Source organism: Stegostoma tigrinum, chromosome 13 (genome assembly GCF_030684315.1).
Source record: "Stegostoma tigrinum isolate sSteTig4 chromosome 13, sSteTig4.hap1, whole genome shotgun sequence".
Lineage (NCBI taxonomy): Eukaryota > Metazoa > Chordata > Chondrichthyes > Orectolobiformes > Stegostomatidae > Stegostoma > Stegostoma tigrinum.
Window position 1 is genome coordinate 34,306,196 of NC_081366.1, and position 15,918 is coordinate 34,322,113.

The following is a 15,918-nucleotide window of genomic DNA, read 5'->3' on the forward strand; positions in this document are numbered from 1 at the left end:
CCATCAATGCGGTGAAAGACGCTCTTTGGTCTGCCCATGACTTGCTGGTCTGCCAGCTGAAAGAACTGACCCCAACCGAGTGTTGCAGACTGGCGCACCCCAAAGTCCAGGACTACGTGCTGAGGGACGCCCTAAAGCTTGGGGCAGCCGCCGCCAAGGCGCGGTGGGGAAAGACCACCGTATGAAACCCCTCGTCCAGAATAGAAAAAAGAACCCTATCTGGTAACCGGGCCCAGCTGGCGCCTTCCCCAACTGGTCAGGGGGCCAACTGGGGCTGTGCGGGGTGACGACTGCGGGGGTGTTTGCTTTGTATTTTTTCCTTCTTTTTTTTTCCTTTAGTTGGTGTACGTACCCCCGGGTAACCCGGAGTGGCTTGCATGACTGGGTAGGTGTGTAAATATGTTTTATTTTTTGTACATCTTACGAATAAAGTATATTTTTTCAAATAAAAAAAAGTGACAAAACGTCTGAAAACGAACCTTCCAGCTCAGCGAGCAAACTCACATCCATTCATTGTAGATTGCTTGAAATTAATGCTTTATCAAAGGCTTCATTTAAAAGTCAGTCAACAAATGAGGAAAGACCTTTCATAATAAAGGATCAGTACTACATAACTTCAGTAGGGGTCTCATTCGGATTCCCCAGGCGATCAATTTTACAAAATGCGTATATTCTTGCAACAATATGCCATACACTATACATACCAATCTTCAGAAAAAAATAGCTGAAAATGATCAGAATAACAACGTTTTCACCAATATATATTCACACTGAAATCCACCAATATATATTCAGGAATTTCAGGATTGGGGTTGTCAGCAAGAGAACCAGAGTCATGGAGCAGAGCGGGTGACGTGTTGGTGGCGGCAAGTTCAAGACCCCAGATGCAGGGTGAAAGCATAAGACAGGGGGGTGCAATGGTGATGATGCACGTTGGGTATAAATTGAGTTTACATGATGTGTCCTCTAAACCCACCAGCTCGGAAATGTAAACTCCAGCCCTTTTATTTTGTCTGGAAGAAAAAAAAGAGAAATTTTGTCTGCTGCCCAGTCCTCCCATTATTTTCATCTACCTTTTCACGTGTAGGAAAGGCTTTGTGTGACATAAAGCATTTCTGACAGTGTTAGGATTGCCATAAGAAGGTGGAACAAAATCACTTTTCCTGATGCTTGCTAAGTTTGAGTCCTGCAGTACATTTTGAGTGGAGAAACTTTCTTCCAGTGTTTTTGTCAATTTCTAGAACTGCAAAGCTTGCCTGTCTGCCCGGGGGATCTCTCCCCAGGAGGGAGGGGCTACATGGAGCAGACCACACCGAGACGAGTTTGATTGTTTTGCTGCAGGAAAGATATACCAGCATCGGAGATACAGTATATGGAAGGGGTTTTTTTTTAAATCAGGTCGAGTAGATTGGGCTAGTACTAATTGGAGTTTAGAAGTGAGTGGTAAACCTATTGAACCATGCAAGATTCTCAGGGGGCTCAACAGGGTAGATGCACAGAGATTGTTACCCTTGTGGAAGTGTCTTGGACATCAACAACTGGTGGATTTACTTTGAACATGCAACTGATCGGCCCAGACTCAGAGGTATACATTGATCCCAAAAACACAAAATTCAACAGTACCAAGAGTGCAAAAGCCTCAAATCACCAGCATCTTCGCAGTGCCATCCATTGGCAGATTTTTGAATGGAGAGACAGTATAAAATGAAGTGTACTGTTCTAAAGGGTATGGAGGAGCACAAAGACCTGGGAGTACATGTACATTTACAGTGGCAGATAAGTAGAGAGACCTCATGATAAAGCTTACAGGATTCAAGCCTTCTTAATATAGTGACATAAGGTACAATTTATGATGAAATTATGGTTAGGTCTCAGCCAAAATGTTCTGGGCAACGCACTATCAGAAAATGAGAATGCATTAGAGAGAGGGTGCAGAAGAGGTTTAAAAGAATGGTTCCATGGATGGGACACTTCAGTTATGAGGAAAGACTAGAGAAGTTGGGACTGTTTCCCTTGGAGAAGCTAAGGCTTGGAGGAGACTTGACGGAACTTTTCAACACCATGAAAAATGGATAGGAAGCAACTATTCCCATTAGTGAACAGATTGAGAACCAAAAGACATAGGTTTGAAGTGTTTTGAAAAAGAAGCAAATAAAAGGTAAGAAAAAAAACCTAATTCACTGCTTGGAATTGTGGTGGAGAGAGGTTCAAATGAGGCAATGAAGAAGGCATTGTATCATTATTTAGGAAAGGGTTCCAGAGAAAAGGCAGGAGATTGACACCAAGTTAAAATGTTCAGACATCTGGTACAGACATGAGAGGCCAAATGGCCTTCCCTGTATGGTAAAGATTCAGAGATTCATCACCGTTTACTGCCCTTTCACTTAGCACAGGACAGAAAGAATCCACTTCCATCTCAATCTCTTCTAACACGAACCCAATCTCCGGCTGCAAACTGCACTTGAACCTGCCCCTTGCTGTGAAAGGGCTATAAACAGGATTCACAGCTGCAAGAGGCCCAACTCACATTTTTGCAGCTCCTACATGAAAACTCATGCTACTTATCACGACTCCTGGTCCATACTTCAAGTAGTCTTTTGCTTCATTTTAAAAAGAAGTCACAGCCCATATCTTTACTCTGATTTCGTTTTTAAAACACTCATTAATTCCAGTCAACTTCCTTTGTACACTTCATTTCTCCTTAACTCTTTTCATTTTTGGCATATTCTTTAATCCTAAATTGTGTCATTTTCTTTTCTCTAACTCATAAACTATTTCCAATTTCCCCCTTTTCTGTTAATTCATTCTCAGCTCTCATAACTGTTGTCGGCAACGTCATGACGGGTTAAAAAATAAAATGAAAGGAAACTTGGCATAGATGCAAATTTATTACTAAAACTATTTAAATAAAGGTTTTACAAGTTTTACAAGTAGATCTATTAAAGCAAGTCACTCTTACGTAACCATGCTTTCTTGGAATATCAGTTAGAAGAACTCCATTCATAAATACAGACCTGATTTTGCTGCGTCTGCTCGGATTGCCTGGTGGTCATGCCAATCTTTCTTCCTCAATCCATCATCAATGAAGAAAGTGTCTTGTCTTGGCTGGATTGGTAAACCCTATTTTTAAAATAAATTTTGCATCAAAACAATGGTATACTGCTAAGGGTACCTGTGGTATGTTTAACTACTTACATTATTAAAGATTTACGATTGAAAAATAGACAGGAAACCCTACAATAAATTCAGCTATTCCTATATCAGGCACAGAGTGCAGTCTATTGATTCCTCTTTTTGCCAAGATTTGATTATTTATTATGTTTGCTGTGTTTTTAATAAGTGCCACCAGCTAACTGTGCAGAAAGAGTTAAAACTCAGTTTTGATTTGTTTTGCTTTATGAGAAAGATATCTTATTGTGCAATTTTAGCAAGAAGTAAAACTAGCAATTTAAGCAAGGTGTTGCCTGAAAAGCAATTTCTCTTAGTGACAATCTAATGTGGTAGTTCCATGACAAGCAATCATTCTAATTAATAAAATGATTTTAATTTTACTGCTAAAATTAGGAAAAGATATGCTACATTAGCTCTTTCCCATTAAACCAACAGGAGATAGAAAATTTTGGGAACTAAAGAACAATCAAGTGATGTTATAATTTCATAATAGTTCCAGTACCCAGGAGTCTTGATGACAGGAAAAAAAAAGTCAATTTCTTGGTTGCTCTTCAGATTTATCTCAGAAAGGAAACCAATACAAAAATCCCTTTAGGATTCAAAATGATGGACGAACAGATTGTTAAAATGAGAATCGCAGACTTCAGTCCAATGGTGAAAGTAACTTCAACCTGTAACAAATTCTATATAAATACCATCGTTATGATCATGAAGAAGTGTGGATGTGTCCCATTAGAGTCCAAACAGATTAAAATGGTTTAATTTAAACACATAGCAAAACTTACAGGTTGTACCTTCCTAATCTGGCACATTCTCTCTAGCACGCACAGTTCTTCCAGGCTACCCAATGGTGGCAGCTAGCAGCTCTGCATCAATCTTTATTTACGTTACTTATTGTTACACTTGGTGCAGTTTAGTTACTCGAAACCCTATTTTTGGTGTCCAATTGTAAAATCATTCGTCAAGTATATGAGCAATATCACTCAAGGTGAAGTCTTTACTTTTAAAGTGTTGGTGCATTGCCAGGCCACAGGAGGTCAAAGAACTAATTAAACTTTATCAGAATTGAACAATCTGTCATTCCACGTGGTAAATCCAGGCATTATCTTCATAAGGCCATCAGAAGCACCAACAGGTAATACCAAACTAAGCTTGAGACCCAGACTAATCACATGGACACCTGTTGTTTTTGGCAAGGCTTACATGACATAATGGTTACAAAATGAAGTCGAGCAGGATCATGGGCAATAGTACATCCCCACCTAAAGAGTTCAATGCATTCTAAACTCCTTTTGAAGAGAAGGTCGATGAAACAATGTCATCTATCCCATCAGCTTCAGATGCACCTGTCTCCATAATTACAGACACAGACATTAGTCTTTTTGAGAGTGAACTCAAGAAAAGCGACTGGCCCAGATGGAGATCTTGGGCTGTGCACTCAGATCCTCTACAAACCAGCTGGCAGGAGTATTCACAGACATCTTAAATGTCTCCTTACTATGATCTGAAGTCCCCACCTGCTTCAAGAAAACCATTATCATCCCGATGCCAAAGAAAGGTCATGCAGTATACCTCAATAGCCACCACCCAGAGGCTCTGACCTGCATAATTATGGAGTGCTTTGACAAGTTAGTCCTTGCTCACATCACCTCCAGCCTCCCAAACTGCCTCAATCCTTTGCAATTCATCTACTGGTGCAACAGGTCCACAGCAGACGTCAACTCCCTGGCCCTATACTCATCTCTGGAGCATCTGGCTCACAATGATACCTGTGGTCAGCCTCCTTCATATTGATTACAGTTTCACCTTCACCACCATAATTCCAAACAAACTCATTGCTGAAGTCCAAAGCCTAAGTCTTGGTTTAACCCTCTGTAACTGGATTCTTGCCTTCATGACACATTGACTGAAATCTGTAAGAACAGGCGAAAACCCTCACCCAACATAATCCTCAATACCAGAGTCCTGCAAGGCTGCATATTCAGTCTCCAACTGTACTCCTTATACACTTATGGATGTGTGTCCAAATTCTGCCCCAACTCCATTTACAAATTTTCCAATGACACCACCATTGTAGGGCAGACCTCAAACAATGAGGAAAAGACAGAACACGGGAAAGAGCGAGTGCTTAGCGGCATGGGGGCAACAATCTCTCCATCAGCATCAGCAAAGCAAAGGTGCTGGTCATTGACTTCAAGGAGCTGAGTAGAAGGCACGCCCCTGTCTGCAATGGTGCTGAGGTGGATGGTTGAGAGCATCAAATTCCTGGGAGTCATGGCCACTAACAATCTCTCCTGGTCCACCCATGTCGAAGCAATGGTCAGGAAAGCACAACTGCACAACTTTGTCTCTACTTCCGCAGGTGGCTAAGGTAACTTGGCAAGTCGCAAGGATTCTTACCAATTTTTACAGATGCACCATGGAAAGCATTATATCTGGATGCATCAATGCATGGGTTGGCAGCTGCTCTTCGCAAGACCGTAAGAATCTACAGAGAGTTGTGAACATAGCGCGGTCCATTATGCAAACCAGCCTCCCATGCTTTGATTTCATCTATACTTCTCACTGCCTCAGGAAAGCAACCAACAAGATCGAAGCGCCCTCCCACCCCGTTATACTCTCTTCCATCAGACAGACGATACAAGTTCGTATACATGTACGAATAGATTTAAGACAGCTTCTTCTCCACTTTTAATGGGCTTCTGAAAGGGCCTCTCAAATTTTAAATTTAATGTTGATCTTGCTCTCTGTGCACCTCCTCTGCAGCTGTAACATTATATTCTTCACTCTGTCCTACTACTCTAACGTACTTTATCTGGTATGATCTGCTTATGCTGCGTGCAAAACAAAATTTTTCACTGTACTTAGGTACGTGACAATAATAAAATCAAATCAAAGAAAGAAATCCCAGTGGAAACCAACCTAGGGACACTCAATTGTATGAATTTAAACTGATAAAGCCACCATATACCCACAAGTACAAGGGAAAATAGTAACAGCTCTCATTCAAAAAAAATGTTCCCAACACCCACAACATTGCATTATGTAACTACTTCTTGAAACATACTTGGATCAAATTTAATTTAATTAGACCATTTCCTGATATGTGGACTCCCTAAATGAACTTTCTTTTCCCCACTGGAGCATAGGAGTTTGTGGGGTGATCTCTCATGAGGGGCATAGATAAGGTGAATAGCAAAAGATCTTTTCCCCAGAGCGGGGGAGTTCAAAACTAGGGGGCATATTTTGAAGGTGAGAGGACAAAGGTTTTAAAAAGGATCTGAGGGACAACATTTTACACACAGAGGGTGGTTCGTATGCATAATAAACTGCCAGATGCAGGTACAGTTACAACGTTTAAAAGATATTTGAACAGGTGCATGAATAGAAAAAGTTTGGAGGGATCTGGGCCAATGCAGGCAAGTGGGAGTAGTTTAGTTTGGGAAACCTGGTCGGCATGGGCGTGTTAGACTGAAGGGTTTGCTTCTGTGCTGTATAACATTGACTCCGTCATGGTCCCAGTTTTGCAAGTAAGCTTTGCAGCTGATTTATACACAGCAAGATGTCGCAATGAGACGAAGAATCAATTAGTCTTTGTCAAAGCTCTTGATTAAAGGTTGTATACTGTCCAGGACATGTGAAGAATTCCCTACTTTTCAATCAAAAAGTGGGATGGAATCCTTTGCATGCAACAGCTGGCACATTGGCCAACTGCTACCAAAGAAAAATTCTGATCGTTTTGGGATTTTTTGGTTCTATGGTTCACCAGGAAGTCTGGTAGACCTTTCCTCGCAGCTGCACACAGGAAAACAGATACCCGATTTTAAAGGTCAGTAACAGAAATTCAGACTGAGCAGAACCATAAAAATGCTTTAATTAACTCAAGCAAGAACAAATACTTATACAATGAAAAAAGTGGCATTTTCATTATTTTTGTTATTTTTTGATTTAATCTAGTGAATTTAATCATAACTTTCACCCTGTACGGTGATTCAATTGAAATAGCTCAACAATTTGCACATGGATGCATCTTACTAGGCATATTTTTTGTTTTCTACGTTCAAGAAATTCAATAAAGCACAAATGCAATGTCATGAATGTACAAATAGCTTGCAATTTGGTTCTCTTTTAACGCACCCATCATATAATTAGTCACTGTGTAACACATACTCAGATGTACTCAGGCGACTTAGTGTACCCAAGGGAAATTCCAGGTCTAATTTCTAACTCTGAAGTTTGAAAAATACCAAGAATTGACCTTGAATGTGCAATAATGTTCCAACTTGACATAAGAAGTTTTTGTACAAAAAACACATAAGTTTCTGATTTGTAGGCCTGGAACCAATGCAGAGGCTGTTAAGCTGTAGGAAGTTATTTACTGATATCCTCACAGCCTGCTGGTAATGCATATCGTCTTTGTCGGCCCAATTAGAGCTAACCGCAGGATAGTGGAAAGTATTGGCTCCTTTGTGTGTGCCTGAAACTAACCTCTGCGGGAGTGATTTAAAATAAGCCCAGCAGTATATCACACAACTGCAATTCTCAAAATGCACAAAATCCAAAAATAAATTATAGTGCCAAACAGTAAAGAAATGGTGTTCAGGTGCAGTGGGGGAAAATGTTTCTTTTTTAATTCAATTTATTCCGAGGGATATAGTTACCAAGCTTATTCAGTCCTTTATTTTGCTTTAATCAATTCAGAATGATTTACTGCATTTTCAGGATGAGAAAGGGAAATATTTACATCTCTCCAATAAGATGGTCTCAAAACTGAGATTACTGTTTTAATTCAAACAGATTTCAGCTATATCATTTTTTTCTCTATTTACAACGGCTGGTGAGTAAAATCATAAGTTCGGAGACTTCATTTACTATTACTCAGTGGTTAGCACTGCTGTCTCACAGGCCAGGTTTGACTCCATCTTGGGCCAACTGTCTGTGTGGAATTTGGACATTCTCCTCACAGCTGCAGCTTCCTTCGGGTGCTCCAGTTTCTCCTACAGTCCAAAAATGTGCAGATTAGGTGAGTTGGCCATGCTAAATTGCCCAGGGCTGTTCTAATGTGATCAGGGATGTGCAGGCTAGGTGGATCAGCCATGGGAAAGTCAGGGTTGCAGGGACAGGGTAAGGGGTAGGTCCAGGTGGGATGCTCTTTGGAGGGTCGATGTGGACTCAACAGGCCAAAATGGCCTGCTTCCACACTTTAAAGATCCTTTGAAATAATTTTCAGCGGAATCAACTATTGGCCTCTGTGTCGGTGAAATTATTTTTCCCAATTTTCCGTGAGCTAATGCATAGAGAATTGCATTAATCTACAACAGAAGACATAGAATGCAGAACACAGTGAAGGAATTTGTAGTTTCTCTCTTTCAGTTTGATAGTATAAATTCTGCACTTGAGCATTTTTTTCTCCAACAGGCCTTTTTAATCGCACAATAAGATCAACATCCTTAAGTGTAGACGCATGATGGCATATGTAAAACAGCCCTGTTACTGTGTACCAGTTTTTACATTGCCTAGTTACAGTAATGGTAAGAACTTGAGCAAAGTGGTAAAACCTAATTACAAGGAAAAAAAATAGGCTTCTGAAAACATTGAAAATATTGATACTGATTCTCACAATACCAACAGCATGCCTTGGGAAGGAAGGGCGCTGATTTGAGTGTTTAACAAACACACTAAATTGTTCCAATCTAAATGGGAGATAATTTAGTGCGTATATTATTAATGAAGTATCTATGTAAATTACAAAGCAGACATAATTATTAGCATGAAATTCTAAAACTGTAAAGAGCATAGAAAGCCAACAATTTTACCACCAGAGGGCACAATAACTAAGACCATATCATTTATTAAGAGAAGCAAATCGAGAAGCAGGGTAATGCAAATCATATAGAATGTTCTAAAATAAAATGTGTTTAACCTGGGCTATCCTCAAAAAACACGCACAGTACTCAAGCTTGTGTTACATTAGAGCTGATTTAAGATTTGTTCTGTTTCCCCTTACTTGACCAGCATTTTTAATGTGCCTCCCAAGCCAAAGTCTATTTCAAAGAAATATAAACAGAAAATGAACTTTGTTCAGCAGCTCACCCCCATTATTGCAGTAAAGAGCATCTCAGGAAAACTTTAAAATGTTATGTTGCATTGTAAATCATTGTATTTTAAACGTTTACTTCCGAGGTGAGAGAGCTGGGAGCTCAATTGTAGTTGTCAGCATTTTACCAGGATATATGGCTTGTGAGATCAACATCACCACAGAAATAGGCTTTGAAGCCAAAAGATGTAGGAGCAGAAACAAGCCATTCAGCCCATCAAGTCTGCATTGTCATTTGACAAGATTAGGGATGATCTGATAATTTGCAATACCACTTTCCTACTTTTTCTCCATAACCCTCGATTTCTTAAGAATTAAAAATCTGTGTGTCAGTCTTGTATATACTTAAATAACTCAGACTCAAAAGGAAGTTTGTTGTAAAGAATTCAACAGATTCACTTCCTCCTCATCTTGTCTTAAGTGTACAACGCCCTTATTTGGAGACAGACCTAAGGTTCTAGATTATCTCACAAGGAGAAACAACCTCTCTGCATCTGTCCTGTCAAGCCCCTTAAAAGAATCTTGTATGTTTCACTAAGGTCATCTCTAAATCTTCTAAATTGCAATGGGTTTAAGCCCCAACCTACTCAACTTATCCTCCTAAGACTTTCTCAACTCCTTACCGGGATATTCCTAAACACTTATAAACAGAGTTAGTTAGCCACGATGTACGTGAGAAAAAGAAACAACAGATTGAAAACTTCTGCATGTTGAAATACAGACACATGGGCAGGAGCTCTCAATTGGACTGAAAAGACAGAATTAGTGAAGCTGCAAAGATTTGTTATTGGCCCAAAGACATGACAGCAGAAACAGGGAATTCAGAGCATCAAGTCTGCTCCTCCATTCAACCAGATCATGGTTGATCTGATAATCCTCAACTCCACTTAAATAATTTTCCTCCACAACTTTGATTCCTTTGCTGATTAAAAACATGCACAAAAAACAAAATCAGTCTTTCTCATTCCTGAATAAGTTCATTAACCCAAACTCAACAACCCTCTGCAGTAAAGAACACCAAAGATTCACCACAAATCAACAGAAGAAATTCCTCATTAAATTGTCTTAATTTGGCAACCTGTTTCTCTCAGATTATGCACTCTGGTTCTAGACTCTCTCACAAGGCAAAACAACCTCCCAGCATCTAGTCTTCCAAGAATCTTGTATGCATCATTAAAGTCAATTCTCATTCTTTTAAACTTCAATGAGTCCAGGCCCAACCGACTCAACCTGTCATCAGAAAATCTCTCAGCAGCAGGGATTAACCTAGTGAATAGCCCCTGAACAGCTTCCAATGCCAGCTTATCATTCCTTAGATCAGGGGATCAAAACTGTTCACAGTTTTCTAAATGCGGTCTAACTAGTGCCTTGTATAGTTGGTGCGAGACTTCCCTATGTCTGTACTCCATTCCCTTTGAAATAAAGGCAAACATTCCAGTTGCCTTCCCCACTGAACCTGGATGCCAGCATTTTGTGAATTATGCCCAAGGCCCCCAAATCCCCAGATTTCTACAGGTTCTCTCAATTTAAATAATATTCATCTGTTCTATATTCCTGCCATGAGGTCCATAACCTCAGTTTTCCACATTATATTGAGTCGGCCAAGTTTCTGCCAATTCACTTTACCTGTCTGTACCCCTCAGCAGACTCTTCATGTCATCCTTACCAGCTGCCTTCGCAACATTTTTGCATCATCTGCAAACTTGATGATAATACTTCTCACACCCAAGTTATTAATATACATTGTAAATAACTGGGGCCCCGCATCGATCCCTGTGACACTCCACTAGTTCCAGGCTGCCATCCTGAAACATTCCTCCTTATTCCAACACTATTATTCAACCAAAACTCCTCTATGCTAATATACTATCCCCAACGCTGCAGGCTTGTATTAGAGGAAGAATCTCGGAGGAAAAGCTTCCCGTGAAAGACAATTCTGAAATGAATTGCTGAGAAAACAAAATAGCAGAGGAAATCTCTGGCAGTTCAGAAACATCTTGGACCGGTTCTGGTAGCATTTAGGCTCATCTAAAAAGACAATGTAAAGCATACCTGTGAAGTATGTTGTCAATCTTGCTAAAAGTGGAAAAAGGGGAACTTTGTTTTGTGCTTTAAAGTATAAGTTGTCTGCAAAGGGAGTGTTTAGTCAATCGTATTCTTAGTCCTTTTATGAAATCTTGAAGTGTCATTGTTTCAGCTGTTATGTGTAAGTTTGAATTTCCCCAGTGGTTTTAACACTGCTCGATGGGCGAGTTATTTACTCCCAGCTACAATTCACTACATTTGAAAATCAGGAGCACTGATTCTAAAGGGCCAGGCAAGTTAGCATCATGACTTGACCCTAGACTTTCTTTGGGATATACCACGAAAGGTTTACCAATATAGGTTAAATAAATGGTGACTGGCATTTCAGCATCTTCAGACTGTCTTAGATACTATATGGCATGTTATTATAGAATCACCAATAGTCTCTACACAGATCAGAAATTATAAGATGACAGATGTCATGCTACATATACTGGTAGTTTAATTCTAAAAAGGCACAGTCAAATTCCTATTTCAAGACTGTGAACAGTTAACTTGGGGATTGAGGCTATATGCCTGGATTAGAGGCTAGAAGGTAATTCCAAAATTAAGCGTTTAGTGTGTAAGAAAGCCAATCCAGTTCTTCTTTCTGGAAGAAGTGTCCATAATTATTTTGGGTATTTAGCAATCTTATAGTCCAGCTTAGGGGATACAAGTGATCGAAATTCGAACATAAAAAGTGATGCAAAAGCTCTACAGCTGTTTAACGTTTGATGACGGCAGTGGGGGAAAAGGTAATGGTAGCAAAACAATGCTCTTTACAGAATCAGTGTGGGTTTGATGGGCCAAATGTTTTGCTTCCACACTGTAGGGATTCTATGATTCTGAACTTATTTTCAGTTTCAGTCATTTTATTCAGTGAATTTTAAAAGTCAAGTGTCCACTATAAGGTACTCAAAGTGTGTGTTAGGTTACCTTTGAGACTTTGGGCTGACAGCTCAGTAGTACCCTACCACCACCATTAAAAGATTGGAGCAGCCAACACATCCAAAGGATATTTGCACTCATGCTATTACATGCCTGGTAGCCAATTAAGAGGAAAAAGTCAGAATCTGCATCACAGAAAAGAAATCTCCCATCAAAGATCTGTTAGCCAGAGATTACTAGCCCTGAGGGTAGTCAAATTGTTGGTGGAGACAGCCCTGAGAACCAAGATAAGGTATGTAAAATCCTCATTGTCTGAATGATAACGCAAAATCCTCAGAGATTCTATATGGATGATCCTGCACTCATATTCCATACTGAGCAATGCCTTCGAGGGCAAAGGGACAACCCTCATGGCTGTAAAGAATTTAGTTTGACCATCAGTATCAGGAAGAGAGATGTCATAGCCCTTGATAATAAAATGTGAGGCTGGATGAACACAGCAGGCCCAGCAGCATCTCAGGAGCACAAAAGCTGACGTTTCGGGCCTAAACCCTTCATCAGAGGGCTCTGATGAAGGGTCTAGGCCCGAAATGTCAGCTTTTGTGCTCCTGAGATGCTGCTGGGCCTGCTGTGTTCATCCAGCCTCACATTTTATTATCTTGGATTCTCCAGCATCTGCAGTTCCTATTATCTCTGTCATAGCCCTTGACTTTGCCAAGACTAATGGATCAAGAAATGGCAATGTGATACACATACATATGGGGGAGCACTTATAAACACCAGAGGTGGAAGGAACTAAAGTATTAAATAGTAAATAAACGCTATCCATAAAGTAAGGTGTCTTGATTTGTTTCTGCCTCACCATCTGGCTTTGATGCCTACTGACACTGGCAGCAAATAATGGCTGCCTAAAGGTGAAGATAGAAATAAAGAGATTTCTTTTCAGAGATTATTGTAATTTGAGCTGCTTTTGAGAAGAATAACTAAAAGTAAATGTAACGATTCAGAAAATGACTGCCCACTGTTTCTGCGTGAAGCTCAATCTTATGATCAATGGAAAATCAAAGTGGATACGTGGATGCAGGATACACTGTTGCCAAAGAAAAAAACAAGGTGTTGCCTTGGCATTCCTGCTAAAAGCATGGTCAAGCGTAAAATATTCACAAAGATAGATGTTCAAGATTTGATACTGAGGAAGGTTAGAACAATCTAGTAATACTTACGAACAAAAACAAAGTTGCTGGAAAAGCTCAGCAAGTCTGGCAGCTTCTGTGAAGGGGAAAACCGAGTTAACATTTCAGGTCCGATGACTCTTCCTCAGAACTAATAGCAGCTGCAGAAACATCAGCTTTTACACAGAAAATAGGGAGGCGCGTGGGAAAGGGAGTAAACGATGGGATAGAGCCCAAAGACGGAGAAAGACAGTTGGACAGATAAAGGAGCTGCTAACGATCAGGCTGGGAAGGTGAGTAGTTGTTAATGGGGGACTGTTGGTGACTAACAACAAGTGGTCTGTACTGGCAGTCTATGTGGTTACAAGGCCTGGTGTGTGGGGTTGGGACTGGGACATGGGAGAGTTTAGGCCCTAAAATTATTGAACTCAATATTGAGTCCAGAGGGCTGTAGGTCCCCAAGCAGAAAATGAGGTGTTATTCCTCCAGCTTACGCTGGGCTTCACTGGAACATTGTAGCAAGCCAGGGACAGAGATGTTGGCCAGGGAGCAGGGTGGCACTGAAGTGGCAGGAAACAGGTAGTTCAGGTCTTTTTTGCAAGCAGAAAGTAGATGTTCTGCGAAGCAGTCGCCAAGTCTGCACTTCGTTTCCCCAATGTAGAGGAGACCACGTTGTGAGCAGTGAATGCAGTAGACAAGATTCAGGAAGTGCAGGTGAAGTGTTGCTTCACCTGGAAGGTATGTTTGAGCCCTTGGATACTGGGGAGGGAGGAGGTAAATGCGCAGGTGTTGCACCATCGCCGGTTACAGGGTAAGGTGCCGTAGGGCTGTGGGAAGGTGTTGGGGGTGAAGGAAGCGTGGACCAGGGTGTCCCGGAGGGAACGGTCCCTGCAGAAGGCGGACAAGGGAGGTGAGGGGAATATGTGTCTGGTGGTGGCATCTTGCTGGAGTTTGCGGAAATGGCATCTGATGGTCTTCTGGATGTGGATGCTGGTGGGATGGTAGGTGAGGATAAGGAGAACCCTATCGCTGTTGCAGTGTGAAGAGAAAGAGTGAGGGTGGAAGTGCGGGAGATGGGTTGGACCTGGTTGAGGGCCCTGTTGATAACGGAGCTGGGGAATCCTCGGTTGAGGAAGAAAGTGAACATCCTATTGTTTACTCCCTACCCCACCCACCTCCCTATTTTCTGCATTTCAACTGATGTTTTCCCAGCCACCACCAGACCTGCTAAGCTTTTCCAGCAACTTTGTTTCTGTTCTGATTTACAGCCGTTCTTTTGGTTTTTATTTAGTAATACTTATGGATGATTTTTAAAAACCATCTGAATATGAGACAAAGTCAGTTTTAAATTTAGAAAGCAGGATGGATGTTTGGTACAATAATAATAATAAAATTCCAGACAGTATGCAAGACTTCCAAAACTCTGCTCTGAAATCCCTAAGTAAGTATTTGCCTTCAAATTGTTGAATTGTGTTAAGGTGTTAAACCTTAGCTGAGTAACAACCAGAGTTACATTTACAGTAAGAAAAACATATTTGGAACAGAGGTCAGAAATCTTAAGAATATTCCTAAGCAAAACATTTTCAGTAACCTTTGTGGCTCAATGAGACATTTAGTTGTAACACTGTATCTGCGGAGAGAATGTTTCAAGTCCAATATGACTGTCCTTCAAAACCCAGGGAAAGATGATAGGTCAGTATCACGGCCTATAGTGAATCTCCCAATAGAAAAATGCTTTAACAAAGTTGTAACTATGGAATGAATAAAAACTTGCCATCTTGCACTTTTGTCAACATGGAAAATGCATTCAGTCAGTCGAGAATAAGAATGGACAAGATAGTAGAGAAATGGATAGACTCTAGACTGGGAATAATATTCAAATTCCTAACTGACAACGTGCTGGGGTTGGGAAGCTTGCCAATGATGAAGTTAGGCACGCGCAGTATACGAAAATGAGACTTGTAGTAATAAGCACTGTAGTAGATTGTCCTTTTCACTGATGGCACGTCTGAAAGAAATCACATGGAAATAGACAAGACGTTTCATAGAAAACCCACCAGATTAACCAAGTTGTTAATTAATATCTGCCCTGGAATAGTCATTCCATGTGAAAAACGCGCAACAGTTAGATGGCAGCTATAGTCCACATTAATTGACTTTTGTGAAAAATCCAAAGATTCCCTCAGTAATAAGTGATTAACCTGTACCTGGGAAGGGGGTTACAAAAATGTTTCATTTATTCCGAGCACTTGAATAAACTGCATATAGGGAGATGGGCATTCATTCAGGTCAAAGGTTCAGAGAAAATGTAGCAAGTCTTACTGCATTGCCCAAGGCCATCAGGAACAAATGCTAATCCAAAGAATATACTATGTTGCAAAGGAGAAGAGCATTAAGAGTGCGAAAGTCTGGATATGGTTATAGGAAACAAAGGATAAATGGTAATTTTACAGCCTGGCAGCCAAACAATAAGGGTGCATTCCTTGAGGTTAACTAGCACTGATTGCACACCTTGTGAATCTGAAC

General features: G+C 40.6%; 1 protein-coding gene across 2 annotated transcripts in view; it reads right to left on the minus strand.

The window, feature by feature from the left end:
* The window catches only part of LOC125458284 (polypeptide N-acetylgalactosaminyltransferase 10-like), a 93,211-nt gene that overhangs the window by 61,696 nt on the left and 15,597 nt on the right, over positions 1–15,918 (minus strand). For both annotated transcript variants that reach the window (XR_009446611.1, XM_048543443.2), the window contains exon 2: positions 3,015–3,120. Coding sequence is in view for 1 of the 2 variants with exons in the window: in XM_048543443.2 (XP_048399400.1) it covers positions 3,015–3,120 (106 nt within the window). In the remaining variant the exon portion in view is untranslated. The remainder of the gene's footprint in view (positions 1–3,014; positions 3,121–15,918) is intronic.